Source organism: Erythrolamprus reginae, chromosome 13, assembly GCF_031021105.1.
Source record: "Erythrolamprus reginae isolate rEryReg1 chromosome 13, rEryReg1.hap1, whole genome shotgun sequence".
NCBI lineage: Eukaryota > Metazoa > Chordata > Lepidosauria > Squamata > Dipsadidae > Erythrolamprus > Erythrolamprus reginae.
The window spans coordinates 5,605,316-5,621,832 of NC_091962.1; the positions used below are offsets into that span (position 1 = coordinate 5,605,316).

At 44.3% G+C, this 16,517-nt stretch overlaps 1 protein-coding gene across 1 annotated transcript in view; it reads right to left on the minus strand.

Moving 5' to 3' along the window:
• The window catches only part of SPTBN2 (spectrin beta, non-erythrocytic 2), a 137,678-nt gene that overhangs the window by 15,822 nt on the left and 105,339 nt on the right, over positions 1 to 16,517 (minus strand). The window contains exons 25-29 of the mRNA XM_070766198.1: positions 13,007 to 13,381; positions 8,078 to 8,322; positions 4,894 to 5,032; positions 4,379 to 4,463; positions 2,349 to 2,545 (exon numbers count right to left, since the gene is read on the minus strand). Coding sequence (XP_070622299.1) covers positions 2,349 to 2,545; positions 4,379 to 4,463; positions 4,894 to 5,032; positions 8,078 to 8,322; positions 13,007 to 13,381 — 1,041 coding nt within the window. The remainder of the gene's footprint in view (positions 1 to 2,348; positions 2,546 to 4,378; positions 4,464 to 4,893; positions 5,033 to 8,077; positions 8,323 to 13,006; positions 13,382 to 16,517) is intronic.

Sequence of the window (16,517 nt, forward strand, 5' to 3'; positions counted from 1 at the left end):
CATGCAAATCCAATACTAAAAACAACTAAAAAACCCGTATTATAAAACTAAACATCCATATAACAAACATACCATGCATAAATTATAATGGCTTAGGGGGAAAGAATGTCTCAATTCCCCCATGCCTGACGACAGAGGTGGGTTTTAAGGAGCTTACGAAAGGCAAGGAGGGTGGGGGCAATTCTAATCTCTGGGGGGAGTTGATTCCAGAGGGTTGGGGCCGCCACAGAGAAGGCTTTTCCCCTGGGCCACGCCAAGCGACATTGTTTTGTTGACGGGACCCGGAGAAGGCCCACTCTCTGGGACTTAACCGGTCGCTGGGATTCGTGCGGCAGAAGGCGGTCTCGTAGATACCCTGGTCCGGTGCCATGAAGGGCTTTATAGGTAATGACCAACACTTTGAATTGTGGCCGGAAACTGATTGGCAACCAATGCAGACTGCGGAGTGTTGGAGTAACATAGGCAAATTTAGGAAAGCCCATGATTGCTCTCGCAGCTGCATTCTGCAAGATCTGAAGTTTCCGAACACTTTTCAAAGGTAGCCCCATGTAGAGAGCGTTACAGTAGTCGAGCCTCGAGGTGATGAGGGCATGAGTGACTGTGAGCAGTGACTCCCGGTCCAGATAGGGCCGCAACTGGTGCACCAGGCGAACCTGGGCAAACGCCCCCCTCGCCACAGCTGAAAGATGTTTTTTCTAATGTGAGCTGTGGATTGAGGAGGACGCCCAAGTTGCGGACCCTCTCCAAGGGGGTCAATATTTCCCCCACCCCAGGGTGATGAATGGACAGATGGAATTGTCCTTGGGACGCAAAACCCACAGCCACTCCGTCTTAACATCCTTAGTCTGGTCACATTAGCACATTATTTTATAGCGCATTTTTTTATAGCACATTATTTTATCCCCTGCTTAGGGCTTTAAAAAAGACCTTATTCAGAGAGAGTAACAATGAAAGAGCTGGGAAAATCATTAGCACCTGGTTAGGGCTGAAAAAAAACATTTGGAGCAAGTAGAGCAATGAAAAAAAACTGCAAAGTCTTAGGGCTTGGAAAACATTACTCGCAGAGAGTAACAATAAAAGAGCTTGCAAGCCAGTAAGAGCTGGTTAGGGCTGAAAAAAAACATTTGGAGCAAGTTAGAGCAATGAAAAAAAACCTTGCAAAGACTTAGGGCTTGGAAAACATTCTTTGCAAAGAGTAACGATGAAAGAACCTGCAAGTTAAGAGCAGGGAAGATCATTAGCACCTAGTTAGGGCTGGGGGGGAAAAGCTTTTAAAAAAGCTACATTCAGAGTAAAAGACACACCTGAATTTTCAGCCACTTTTAGGGAGGAAAAAAGTGTGTCTTATACTCTGAAAAATACAGTACCTGTGTGGATCCCTGGTAACTTCAAACGGTCACTAAGCAAGGACTACCAGTAATAAATCAGGTCCATACAGTTGCACTAAGCTATAATCCAGGGGTATCTGACCTTGGCAACATTAAGACTTATGGGCCTCAACTCCCAGAATTCCCCAGCCAGTGTTGTGTTTGGGCCTGGGCCAGCTGTTGCCCCCACAGATGGGGGAGACGCGCACACACTGACTGTGAAAGCCTGGCTGACAGCCAGGATGATGATTGTAGCAGACAGTCAGGAAGATGGGGCAGAGAGCCAGGAAGAATAGGCAGACAGTTCCGGGGAGGGGGCTGGCAATTCGTCAGACAGTTTATCTTCTCTCAGTTCGTCTGCAGGACAATACATTAAATTTACGCAACCGAAGGGCCTTGCAAAGAAGGGGTCGCTTTAAGAAGCATGATGAGCACACCTGGGCTGGGTGTGGTTCCCTTAATGAGGGCTAACGGCATAAAATGGGAACGGGGCCAAGGCAAACTGTGGCTGATTATCTGGGTGGTTTGTGTGGCGTCATTTGTTCCTGCTTTGAAGTTCCTGCTCTTGGATTTCAACTCAGCGTTGTGGGAGTTGAAAACACTTTTGTGCTGTGAATATTCAGAGACTCTTGGGATATTTATGCTCCGTGACTTTTGTATTTGTTGGCTTTTCACTGAACTTTGTAGCCGACTGAATTTTCAACGAATCCTATGTGTTACTCCTGAAAGTAAGGACCGTTTGCTTTAGACTTTTTTCTTTACTGTTTAATACAAGTTTGCTGACTAACTATGCACGTGTGTGTCTGACCTTCTTTCCTGGACCGTTCATCATTGCTTGAGGCCGGTCAGGCAGAACAGCCAGGAAGTCGAAACGCATTAGAGATGCCAAGGTTGGCACCTCTGCTATCAACCAAGGTCTATAAACCTCAATGGCTGGATTCACACCATGAGCTAAGCCCTGTGTTTTTCTTCTTTACAAACCGTGGTGAGTTTTTCCAGTGCCAGGATACGTTCCTCCCAGGCGGCTACCGATTTCTGGAAGCCCTCATGTCGCTTGATCAGGTTTTCAACTTCGTCCACGTTGTCACCCAGTTCAGTGGAGCGCACAATTGGCTCCTGGCTGGCAAGCCAAGCTTCCGCCATGCTGGCATCCCGCCCGAACATCAGCACCTCCATCACTGCACGGGGAGGAAAGAGAGAGAGAGAGAGAGACAGATTGAGCCACTGTCTGGATCTTAAACTAGTTTTAGTGCCCAAATCAGCCATCTGTCCTGAATTTTTTAAAATTTTTATTTCCAAACATTTCCACATATTTATCATCTCGTTTCTTATTTCATTCTTTTACAAAACCTTTACACATATATATTCCATATTTATCCTATTGCAGATGTTTCGTTAAACGCTTGACTTTTGAGGAGCGTGTTGGTTTAGGCTTCCTTTTAAAATGCCATTTAGATTGGAACATGTCAAGTGCAAAGAATCAGGTCAAATTGCTGTGAAGATTTATTCTCCATGCCTACAAGTAAGCCTCGACTTATGACCACAACCCCAAACTTTCTGTTGGTCAGTGAGATGTTCGTTAAGTGAGTTTTTGCCCCATTTCACCACCTTCCTTCCTTTCTTCCTTTCTTTCTTTCTTTCTCTTTTTCTTTCTGTCTCTCTGTATTTCTTTCTTTCTATCTATCTATCTATCTATCTATCTATCTTTCTCTCTGTCTGTCTGTCTTTGTCTTTCTTTCTTTCTTTCCTTCTTTCTATCTATCTATCTTTCTCTCTGTCTGTCTGTCTTTGTCTTTCTTTCTTTCTGTCTCTTTCTTTCTTTCTTTCTTTTTCTTTCTTTCTGTCTCTCTGTCTTTCTTTCCATCTATCTATCTATCTATCTATCTATCTATCTATCTATCTATCTATCTATCTGTCTTTCTCTCTGTCTGTCTGTCTGTCTTTCTTTCTTTCTTTCTTTCTGTCTCTCTTTCTTATTATTTATTTATTGTTATTTGTTTATTCATTCATTCATTTATTTGACTTATATGCTGCCCCTCTCCAGGGACTTGGGACGGCTTACAGCATATAAAAAACAATACAAAATGTCCTAAATCCAATTTTTAAACTAAAACTAACACTCTAAAACCCCAATATTTTTTTTTTAAAAAAACAGTCACTCATTCTAACAGACCAAACATACGTTCCATTCATCAGCAAGGGCTGATATCTAATGTCCCCAGACCTGTCGCCACAAGTGTTCGCAAGGCAAGGAGGGTGGGGGCAGTACGAATCTCTGGGGGGAGCTGATTCCAGAGGGCCGGAGCCTTTCTGGCCACAATTCTTGCGCGAATCACTGCTGTTGTTAAGTTTCAAGTTTTATTCGATTTATATGCCGCCCCTCTCCGAAAACTCGGGGCGGCTAACAACAATCACGAACAATATACAATAATAATCCAATACTAAAAGCAAATTAAAAACCCTTAATATATAAAACCAAACATACATACAAACATACCATGCATACAATTGTAACGGCCTAGGGGGAGAAGAAGTCTTAATTCCCCCATGCCTGATGGCAGAGGTGGGTTTTAAGTAGCTTACGAAAGGCAAGGAGGGTGGGGGCAATTCTAATCTCTGGGGGGAGTTGGTTCCAGAGGGCCGGGGCCACCACAGAGAAGGCTCTTCCCCTGGGTCCCGCCATGTTAAGTTAATAACATGGTTTGTTTGGTGAATCCTTCTTGACTTTGCTTGTTGCAAATGGGGATCCCGTGACCCCCGGACACTGCAACTGTCGTAAATATGTGACAATTGCCAAGCATCTGAATTTTGATCGCGTGACCACGGGGATGCTCCAATGGTCATAAGTGTGAAAAATGGTCCTAAGTCCCTTCCCCCCCACCCAATGTCACTTAGAACACTGCTCTAGTGTGTAAGTCATCCCAATTATGACATGGACGTGCTGCCCACTGCCATAAGCCCCCCTCCAAACTTCCAACCTGCCCCCTTTCTTTACCTTCTCCTCCCCTTACCTATTTGCAACCAGTCCATTTTCTCTCGCCATTTATCGTTGATCTCTTTGCGTCGTTCCTGCAGCTGAGATAATTTCTCCACAATCTGAGTCACAAAAAAAGGGAGGAAAAAAAGGAAGGAATTTAGCTGGTCAAATATTTAGCAGAAGGAACAATGTTTATGTGAGTGGTGGGAGCTTTAAGACAACCTCCCCAGGATTCTCCTGAGTTGCCTAGTGTTAACCCGTGAAACTCACTGTCACGAGAAGAAACAGAAACTAAGTTGGTTGGGTGTCTATGGAGATTCTTGACTGGCAGGCATAAAACTCTGAGAATGCAAAGTCTGAGATTTTCAAAGCAGGAAAGACTTTGAAACTGCTTGAAAATTCACCTTATTCAGCAAGCAAGAATGAAAAACAAAACGTTTAACTCAGAATGAGCAATGCATTTCTAGACTTTTTTTTAATAGGAAGTATTAAAGCATGTCACCAGCTCCTCCCAATAACCCTAGTCCTCTGCACTGCCACTACACAAACCTTTGTAGAAGCATAGTGCCCCTTAGCCAGCAAGTCATCTCCCATCGCTATGCAGGCGTTGAAGCTGTCAGTCCGGGCTTCCATCTCGGCTTTGATCCCTTGGTGATTCTTGATGACCAGGTCGGCAGCTGACACATCTCTATATTAAAGTGCAAAAGGAAATTTTAAAAAATGGACACCTGCCTCACCTCCGGCAAAGGGGCAGAAGACAGCAGGAAAAGCTAGACCTCAATTTTTGTGCATATCTTATTTTTACAGAGGCACAATTTAGAGTGTTTTAGCAGAGCGCATCACTGTTTGGTTTGGTGGCAGCAGTGCCTAGGATAGAAAGTCCCTACAGAGAGTGGTAAGGACAGTAGAGAAAATTATAGGAAGCTCACTTCCAATTATTCAGGATAATTCAGGTCGTGCAGAATGCAGCTGCGAGAGCAATCATGGGCTTTCCCAAATATGCCCATGTTACTCCAACGCTCCGCAGTCTGCATTGGTTGCCGATCAGTTTCCGGTCACAATACAAAGTGTTGGTTATGACCTATAAAGCCCTTCATGGCACCGGACCAGATTATCTCTGGGACCGCCTTCTGCTGCACGAATCCCAGCGACCAGTTAGGTCCCGTGGGCCTTCTCCGGGTCCCGTCAACTAAACAATGTCGCTTGGCAGGACCCAGGGGAAGAGCCTTCTCTGTGGCGGCCCCGGCCCTCTGGAACCAACTCCCCCCAGAGATTAGAATTGCCCCCACCCTCATTGCCTTTCGTAAGCTTCTTAAAACCCACCTCTGCCACCAGGCATGGTGGAACTGAGATACTCTTTTCCCCCTAGGCCTTTACAATTTTATGCATGGTATGTCTGTATGTATGTTTGGTTTTATAATAAGGGTTTTTAACTGTTTTAATATTGGTTTGTTATATGCTGTTATTATTACTGTTGTTAGCCGCCCCGAGTGTACGGAGAGGGGCGGCATACAAATCCAATAAATAGAAATAGAAATAGAATACTGCTTAAAAGCGTTATGTGCTCAGAGCTCAAAGCATTATTAGAGATTGCCATTTTATGGTCTGTTTCTGTTGCTCCCATCTTTTAAAGTATTTCTAGCAGGACTACCAGATTCTGGGCCAGCTTTGTGCCTTAGGCCACCGATCCGGCAAACTTGCAAGATTCATTTTTCTCACCATAAAAATGTATATATCCGAACTAGGCTGTGTTGTTTCTCTGTGTCACATACCCGTGTTTCCCTGAAAATAAGACCCTGTCTTATATTTTTTTGAACCCTGAAATAAGTCCCTGGCCTCATCGCGCTCAAAAGCCTGATTGGGCTTATTATCAGGGGAGGTCTTATTTTGGGGGGAACAGGGTAGTACATATGGAGATATATATATATATATATATATATATATATATATATATATATATATATATATATATATAATTTCATATTTATTTACTTATCTTGTCATGTTTATGTAGCGTAAAACTATTTATTTATTATTAATTATATTTATTTATTTATTTAATAAATAAAATTGGAGGTGGTGACACTTTAAGAGCTGCATGCAATGAAATTTCATTTTTAAGGTATGCCAATTAGTGTACATTCAAAGTGACAATAAAATTATCCTATTCCATTGTATCCATACTTAGAGCCTTATTATTATTATTATTATTATTATTATTATTATTATTCTACCGCACGAATCCCAGCGGCCGATAAGGTCCCACAGAGTTGGCCTTCTCCGGGTCCCGTCGACCAAACAATGTCGTTTGGCGGGCCCCAGGGGAAGAGCCTTCTCTGTGGCGGCCCCGGCCCTTGGGAATCAACTCGTCTCGGAGATTAGAACGGCCCCCACCCTCAAGTTACTCAAGACCCACCTATATCGCCAGGCATGGGGGAATTAAGACATCTCCCCCAGGCTTTCTTATACTTTATGTTTCTTATATTTAATATGCCGCCCTGAGTTTTCGGAGAGGGGCGGCATATAAATCTAATAAAACTTGAAACTTGAAACATGTGTTGTATGGTTTTTAAATTGTTGGGGTTTTTTAATATAATTTTAATATTAGATTTGTTCCATTGTTATACTGATTTTATTATTGTTGTGAGCCGCCCCGAGTCTTCGGAGAGGGGCGGCATACAAATCTAATAAATTGAATTCAATTATTATTATTATTATTATTATTATTATTATTTAGATTTGTATGCTGCCCCTCTCCGAAGACTCGTAGCGGCTGGTTGACTGCATTAAAGAAACCTGCAACAGTTGCAGACAGAAGCAAAGGTAATGATACCTTAACTTAAATTCAAGGAGAACGGTAGCCCAGGGCGTCTCTATTACCATCCTCCTCTCCTTATACATTTCTTCTTTAAATCGGTACAGGCAATCTTCAACTTACAACCATACAGTTCAGATATCATTCGAAGTTGTAATAGTGTTCCCTCGATTTTCGCGGGGGAGGCGTTCCGAGACCGCCCGCAAAAATCGAATTTCCGCGAAGTAGAGATGCGGAAGTAAATACACTATTTTTGGCTATGAACAGTATCACAAGCCTCCCCTTAACCCTTTAAACCCCTAAACTGCAATTTCTCATTCCCTTAGCAACCGTTTAGATTATTACTCATCATGTTTATTTATTAAAGTTTATTAAAAAAAAATATTTATTAAAGGTGGACGAAAGTTTGGCGATGACGTATGACGTCATCGGGCGGGAAAAACCGTGGTATAGGGGAAAAACCCGCAAAGTATTTTTTTAATAAATATTTTTGAAAAACCGTGGTACTGTATAACCATTTTGCGAAGTTCGAACCTGCGAAAATCGAGGGACCACTGTAGTACCGAAAAGTGACTTATGAAGATTCCTTGCATTACCAACGTTGCTGCATTAACACGATCAAAATTTGTCATCAACTGGCATGGATTTATGACAATTGTAGTGCCCCAGGATCACGTGATTGACATTTGATGGCTTACAACAAGCAAACTCAATCGGAAAGCCAGATTTGCTTAAAGGCTGGGTGACTCACTTAAAAACTGGTGAAATTCTGTCATCATCATTATTATTATTATTATTATTATTATTATTATTATTATTATTATTAATTGGATTTGTATGCCGCCCCTCTCCGCAGACTCATTGTTAAGTCAAGGATTGCCTGTACAGGAATCCAACGTTTTTCTGACCATACCCTACCTGGGCTTCTCCTGTGCGTCTATCTGAAGGTTGATGTCATCCATCCACAGCATGAGGTCCCGCACCATGCCGAAAAAGCGGAATTTGTCCACCGTGTCCATCAGGAGCTGGCGACGGTCGCTGCTGCCGCTGAGTAGGTCAGACCAGGCCTCGCTCACCGACTGCTCGTGTTTCCTGATGTCGTCAGCTTTTTCCCCGGCGTAGGCCTTCTGCAGGCGTGCTGCGTCGTCCTGCACCTGTTTTACCTGCAAAAGACCAGGGAGGGGGGCGGGGGAGAACAAGGCTCAGTTCCCATCTACAACTAATGTCGTTTGGCGGGGCCCAGGGGAAGAGCCTTCTCTATGGCGGCCCCGGCCCTCTGGAACCAACTCCCCCCGGAGATTAGAACGGCCCCCACCCTCCTTGTCTTTCGCAAGTTACTCAAGACCCACCTATATCGCTAGACATGGGGGAATTAAGACATCTCCCCCAGGCTTTCTTATATTTTATGTTTGGTATGTATGTGTTGTATGGTTTTTAAATTGTTGGGGGTTTTTAATATAATTTTAATATTAGATTTGTTCCATTGTTATACTGTTTTTATTATTGTTGTGAGCTGCCCCGAGTCTTCGGAGAGGGGCGGCATACAAATCTAATACATTGAATTGAATTCTATTATTATTATTATTATTATTATTATTATTATTATTATTATTATTAATTAGATTTGTATGCCGCCCCTCTCCGAAGACTCGTAGCGGCTGGTTGACTGCATTAAAGAAACCTGCAACAGTTGCAGACAGAACCAAAGGTAATGATACCTTAACTTAAATTCAAGGAGAACGGTAGCCCAGGGCGTCTCTATTTCCATCCTCCTCTCCTTATACATTTCTTCTTTAAATCGGTACAGGCAGTCTTCAACTTACAACCATACAGTTCAGATATCATTCGAAGTTGTAATAGTGTTTCCTCAATTTTCGTGGGGGATGTGTTCCGAGACCGCCCGCAAAAATCGAATTTCCGCGAAGTAGAGATGCGGAAGTAAATACACTATTTTTGGCTATGAACAGTATCCCAAGCCTTCCCTTAACACTTTAAACCCCTAAACTGCAATTTCTCATTCCCTTAGCCTTCTCTATGGCGGCCCCGGCCCTCTGGAACCAACTCCCCGCAGAGATTAGAATTGCCTGCACCCTCCTTGCCTTTCGTAAACTCCTTAAAACCCACCTCTGTCGTCAAGCGTGGGGGAACTAAGACATCTCCCCCTGCCTATGTAGTTCTAGTGCATGATATGACTGTATGTATGTTTGTTATATTGGGGTTTCTTGCTTTTAGATATTAAATGTGTAATTGTTATCTTAGATAAATGGTCAAAGCAATGGAAACTGCAGTTTAATGTTTCCAAATGTAAAATAATGCACTTGGGGAAAAGGAATCCTCAATCTGAGTATTGTGTTGGCAGTTCTGTGTTAGCAAATACTTCAGAAGAGAAGGATTTAGGGGTAGTGATTTCTGACAGCCTCAAAATGGGTGAACAGTGCAGTCAGGCGGTAGGGAAAGCAAGTAGGATGCTTGGCTGCATAGCTAGAGGTATAACAAGCAGGAAGAGGGAGATTGTGATCTCGCTATATAGAGCGCTGGTGAGACCACATTTGGAGTACTGTGTCCAGTTCTGGAGACCTCACCTACAAAAAGATATTGACAAAATTGAACGGGTCCAAAGACGGGCTAGAAGAATGGTGGAAGGTCTTAAGTATAAAACGTATCAGGAAAGACTTCATGGACTCAATCTGTATAGTCTGGAGGACAGAAGGAAAAGGGGGGACATGATCGAAACATTTAAATATGTCAAAGGGTTAAATAAGGTCCAGGAGGGAAATGTTTTTAATAGGAAAGTGAACACAAGAACAAGGGGACACAATCTGAAGTTAGTTGGGGGAAAGATCAAAGGCAACATGAGAAAATATTATTTTACTGAAAGAGTAGTAGATCCTTGGAACAAACTTCCAGCAGACGTGGTTGGTAAATGCACAGTAACTGAATTTAAACATGCCTGGGATAAACATATATCCATTGTAAGATAAAATACAGGAAATAGTATAAGGGCAGACTAGATGGACCATGAAGTCTTTTTCTGCCATCAGTCTTTATGTTTCTATGTTTCTAACTATGTTTCTCCCGAAGGTGGATGGGTGGCTCCTAAAAAAAATGACCACTTGAAAAATGTTTGGACATTATTATTATTATTATTATTATTATTATTATTATTATTATTATTTTATTGGATTTGTATGCTGCCCCTCTCCGCAGACTCGGGGTGGCTAACAACAATGATAAAAAACAACATGTAACAATCCAATTTAATAAAACAACTAAAAACCCTTATTATAAAAACCAAACATACACACAAACATACCATGCATAACTTGTAATGGCCTAGGAGAAGGAATATCCTCACTCCCCCATGCCTGGCGACAAAGGTGGGTCTTGAGTAATTTGCGAAAGACAAGGAGGGTGGGGGCCGTTCTAATCTCTGGGGGGAGTTGATTCCAGAGGGCCGGGGCCGCCACAGAGAAGGCTCTTCCCCTGGGGCCCGCCAGACGACATTGTTTAGTCGACGGGACCCGGAGAAGGCCAACTCTGTGGGACCTAACTGGTCGCTGGGATTCGTGCGGCAGAAGGCGGTCCTGGAGATATTCTGGTCCGGTGCCATGAAGGGCTTTATAGGTCATAACCAACACTTTGAATTGTGACCGGAAATTGATCGGCAACCAATGCAGACTGAGGAGTGTTGGTGTGAAATGGGCATACCTAGGGAAGCCCATGATTGCTCTCGCAGCTGCATTCTGCACGATCTGAAGTTTCCGAACACTCTTCAAAGGTAGCCCCATGTAGAGAGTGTTACGGTAGTCAAGCCTCGAGGTGATGAGGGCATGAGTGACTGTGAGCAGTGAGTCCCGGTCCAGATAGGGCCGCAACTGGTGCACCAGTTGGCTGGCACACACATGCACATTGGAGCTGAGCTAGGGCAACGGCTCTTGTGCCAATCGATATGGCTACACCTGTCACCTGTGGCACCCATGCCATAAGTTCGCCATCACTGACCTAGGCTCTATGATTTTTGATTTGGTTTCAATGTGAACCTGGTTTCATTGTGGCTGCTGAGGTCGGGTGACTGGGCTGGGGGGGTCACTGTCAAAACTTTGAAACCCCCCCCCCTAGGTGTAACTCTGAATGTTCATTATTCAGCCGGGCGTAGGTTGAGGACTACCCGAGGTGGCGCAGTGGGTAGAGTGCAGTACTGCAGGCCACCAAAGCTGACTGCTAGATCTGCAGGTCAGCGGTTCAAATCTCATCACCAGCTCAAGGTTGACTCAGCCTTCCATCCTTCCGAGGTGGGTCAAATGAGGACCCGGATTGTGGGGGCAATAGGCTGGCTCTGTTAAAAAGTGCTATGGCTAACATGTTGTAAGCCGCCCTGAGTCTAAGGAGAAGGGCGGCATTAAAAAATCGAATAAATAAAATAAAAATAAAATAAATACACCTCTGGACCATTTCATAGAAACATAGAAGATTGACGGCAGAAAAAGACCTCCTGGTCCATCTAGTCTGCCCTTATACTATTCCCTGTGTTTTATCTTAGGATGGATATATGTTTATCCCAGGCATGTTTAAATTCAGTGACTGTGGATTTATCTACCACGTCTGCTGGAAGTTTGTTCCAAGGATCTACTACTCTTTCAGTAAAATAATATTTTCTCATGTTGCTTTTGATCTTTCCCCCAACTAACTTCAGATTGTGGCCCCTTGTTCTTGTGTTCACTTTCCTATTAAAAAAAATTCCCTCCTGAACCTTATTTAACCCTTTAACATATTTAAATGTTTCGGTCATGTCCCCTCTTTTCCTTCTGTCCTCCAGACTATACAGGTTGAGTTCATGAAGTCTTTCCTGATACGTTTTATGCTCAAGACCTTCCACCATTTTCGTAGCCCGTGTTTGGACCCGTTCAATTTGATCCATCCCTTTTTGTAGATGAAGTCTCCAGAACTGGACACAGTGTTATTCCAAATGGGGTCTCACCAGCGCTCTATATAGTGTTGTGGTTAGCTCTGGCCCAGCTCCTGCCCCAAGGACTGTGGATGTGGGGGAGACATCCACATGCTGCAAGCCTGTTTTGCCCCTGGTGGAATCTGATGATGAAGGCTCCTCTGACCAAGAAGACATGAGTGACAGGGAGGAGGAGAGTGTGGCAGACAGCTCAGAAGGAGATCAATTATCTAGCTCCTCCTTGGATTCAGAACAAGAGTTAATGATACAGCCACGCATGCGGAGAGCGATGCATAGGCAACAACAACTGAGAGATTATTATCAAAGAAAATGAGGCCACCTGTGGTTGGGTGGGGCTGTGGTCATTAGTGAGGCTGCTATAAAGAGCAGCCTGTGGGTTTGGCCATTGTGGAGGATTATCTGATCGTTGTGTTTCGTGACTGCTTTACTGACTTTGACTTTTTGTGTGCTGATTTTCCCCCTGCTTTGAAACTAAACCAGAGCAAAGTGTGTTTCACTTTGTGAAAAAAGAAGGACTGTGAATTGCCTCACAGCTGCAAGCTAAGTGTCACAGAACTGATCAGGGACTTGTACAAATTACCAGTTTGTTTGGAGACCAGTGCTCTTTGCTATACCAAAAGAGGGCTTGGTTTAAGTGAATTTTCATTATAAAGAACATTGCTTTGAATTTTCAAACGTGTGTGTGTGTGTGAAATTTGTACCTGTGAATTTTTGGGAGGATTCTACCAGAGAGCCCGACAGAACATATAGCGGGACCACAATCTCCCTCTTCCTGCTTGTGATACCTCTAGCTATGCAGCCAAGCATTCGACTTGCTTTCCCTACCGCCTGACCGCACTGTTCACCCATTTTGACACTCAGAAATCAATACCCCTACAAACCTGAGTACTCAAGGCCTGAATGTCATGTTCGTAGGCTGTGTGCATCCGCTGCAGGGCTTCGGCTGTGTTGAGGTCCCTCCCTGCTTCGTCCGGGAGCTGCTTCTGTTTGTTCTGGACTTGGCTGAGAGTCTCCCGGGCATCGTGGTAGAAGCGGTGTAACTCATAGGAAGCGGCCAACATCTGGCTCCTGGTGTCAATGAGTTCCAGGAGGTCTGCCCAGGCTTCGTTCAAGCTGTCCTTCCACTCCGCAATGGTGGCGTTCTCGGAATGGCCGGTGGAGATCATCTCGTCCGCCAGCCGGTTGACACCGTCCACTCTCTCCTGACCAATGGTGCTGGTGTCACGCGAGAATTCCCGGAACTTGTCCCGCAGCATCTGTAGAGAAGGATGGGACATAATGTAAAGCAGTGATTTTTAACCTTTTTTGAGCCGCGGCACATTTTTTACATTTACGAAACCCTGGGGCACATTGAGCGGGAGGGGGGGCAGCTAAAAAAAGTTTGGACCAAAAAATCCTCTCTCTCTCTCTTCCTCCCCTTCACTCTATTTCTTTCTCCCTCCCTCTTTCTCTCCATTCCTTCCTCTTTCTCTCTCTCTCCATCCCTCTTTCTTTCTCTTCCTTCCTTCCTCTCTTTTTTGCTCTCTTTCTCTCTCCCTCCCTCCCTCTATGTCTTTCTCTCTCTCTCTCCTTCCCTCCCTCTCTTTCTTTCTCTCTCTCTCTTGCTCTCTCTCTTTCTTTCTCTTGTTTTCTCTCTCTCTCGCTTTCTTTCTTTCTCTCTCTCTCTCTTGCTTTCTCTCTCTCTTGCTTTCTTTCTCTCTGAGCTTCACGGCGCACCTGACCATGTCTCGCGGCAAACTAGTGTGCCACGGCACACTGGTTGAAAAACACTGATGTAAAGGACCCAGTGCTTAAAGCCATAGAGACAGTTGAACGGAGAAGGGAAAGAATGACAGTGGGACCAGTTGTATTTAAAGAACGAAGAAGCAGTTAAAGGGAAATATACTGTTTTATTATTTTATTGTTTTATTATTATTGTGAGCCGTCCCGAGTCTTTGGAGAGGGGCGGCATACAAGTCCAATAAATAATAATAATAATAATAATAATAATAATAATAATGATAATGATAATTATTATTATTATTATAGTGCCCACCAATTGTAAGGATTTCATCTCCCAAAATTCTTAACAATCCTGGCCGCTGAAAACAAACTGGGGAGTTGAAACCTATTCCACCTAGAGGAGGGTTTCTCAACCTGGCCGACTTCAAAAATGGGTGGACTTCAACATGTTGTCTGTGGAATTCTGGGAGTTGACGTCCACCCGTCTTAAAATATGCTGGCTAGGGTATTCTGGGAGTTGACGTCCACCCATCTTAAAGCATGCTGGCTGGGGAATTCTGGGAGAAGTCCACTCATATTAAAACATGCTGGCTGGGGAATTCTGGGAGTTGAAGTTCACCCATTGTAGAATATGCTGGCTAGGGAATTCTGGGAGTTGAAGTCCACCCATCTTAACATATGCTGGCTATGGAATTCTGGGAGTTGAAGTCCACCCATCTTAACATATGCTGGCTGGGGAATTCTGGGAGTGGAAGTCCACCCATCTTAAAACATGCTGGCTGGGGAATTCTGGGAGTTGACGTCCACCCATCTTAACATATGCTGGCTGGTGAATTCTGGGAGTGGAAGTCCACCCATCTTAAAACATGCTGGCTGGGGAATTCTGGGAGTTGACGTCCACCCATCTTAACATATGCTGGCTGGGGAATTCTGGGAGTGGAAGTCCACCCATCTTAAAATATGCTGGCTGGTGAATTCTGGGAGTTGACGTCCACCCATCTTAAAATATGCTGACTAGGGAATTCTGGGAGTTGATGTCCACCCATCTTAAAATATGCTGGCTGGGGAATTCTGGGAGTTGACGTCCACCCATCTTAAAATATGCTGGCTGGGGAATTCTGGGAGTTGACGTCCACCCATCTTAAAATATGCTGGCTGGGGAATTCTGGGAGTGGAAGTCCACCCATCTTAAAATATGCTGGCTGGGGAATTCTGGGAGTTGACGTCCACCCATCTTAAAATATGCTGACTAGGGAATTCTGGGAGTTGACGTCCACCCATCTTAAAATATGCTGGCTGGGGAATTCTGGGAGTTGATGTCCACCCATCTTAAAATATGCTGGCTGGGGAATTCTGGGAGTTGACGTCCACCCATCTTAAAATATGCTGGCTGGGGAATTCTGGGAGTTGACGTCCACCCATCTTAAAATATGCTGGCTGGGGAATTCTGGGAGTGGAAGTCCACCCATCTTAAAATATGCTGGCTGGGGAATTCTGGGAGTTGACGTCCACCCATCTTAAAATATGCTGACTAGGGAATTCTGGGAGTTGATGTCCACCCATCTTAAAATATGCTGGCTGGGGAATTCTGGGAGTTGACGTCCACCCATCTTAAAATATGCTGGCTGGGGAATTCTGGGAGTTGACGTCCACCCATCTTAAAATATGCTGGCTGGGGAATTCTGGGAGTGGAAGTCCACCCATCTTAAAATATGCTGGCTGGGGAATTCTGGGAGTTGACGTCCACCCATCTTAAAATATGCTGACTAGGGAATTCTGGGAGTTGACGTCCACCCATCTTAAAATATGCTGACTAGGGAATTCTGGGAGTTGATGTCCACCCATCTTAAAATATGCTGGCTGGGGAATTCTGGGAGTTGACGTCCACCCATCTTAAAATATGCTGGCTGGGGAATTCTGGGAGTTGACGTCCACCCATCTTAAAATATGCTGGCTGGGGAATTCTGGGAGTGGAAGTCCACCCATCTTAAAATATGCTGGCTGGGGAATTCTGGGAGTTGACGTCCACCCATCTTAAAATATGCTGGCTGGGGAATTCTGGGAGTTGACGTCCACCCATCTTAAAATATGCTGGCTGGGGAATTCTGGGAGTGGAAGTCCACCCATCTTAAAATATGCTGACTAGGGAATTCTGGGAGTTGATGTCCACCCATCTTAAAATATGCTGACTAGGGAATTCTGGGAGTTGATGTCCACCCATCTTAAAATATGCTGGCTGGGGAATTCTGGGAGTTGACGTCCACCCATCTTAAAATATGCTGGCTGGGGAATTCTGGGAGTGGAAGTCCACCCATCTTAAAATATGCTGGCTGGGGAATTCTGGGAGTGGAAGTCCACCCATCTTAAAATATGCTGACTAGGGAATTCTGGGAGTTGATGTCCACCCATCTTAAAATATGCTGACTAGGGAATTCTGGGAGTTGATGTCCACCCATCTTAAAATATGCTGGCTGGGGAATTCTGGGAGTTGACGTCCACCCATCTTAAAATATGCTGGCTGGGGAATTCTGGGAGTTGACGTCCACCCATCTTAAAATATGCTGGCTGGGGAATTCTGGGAGTTGACGTCCACCCATCTTAAAATATGCTGGCTGGGGAATTCTGGGAGTTGACGTCCACCCATCTTAAAATATGCTGGCTGGTGAATTC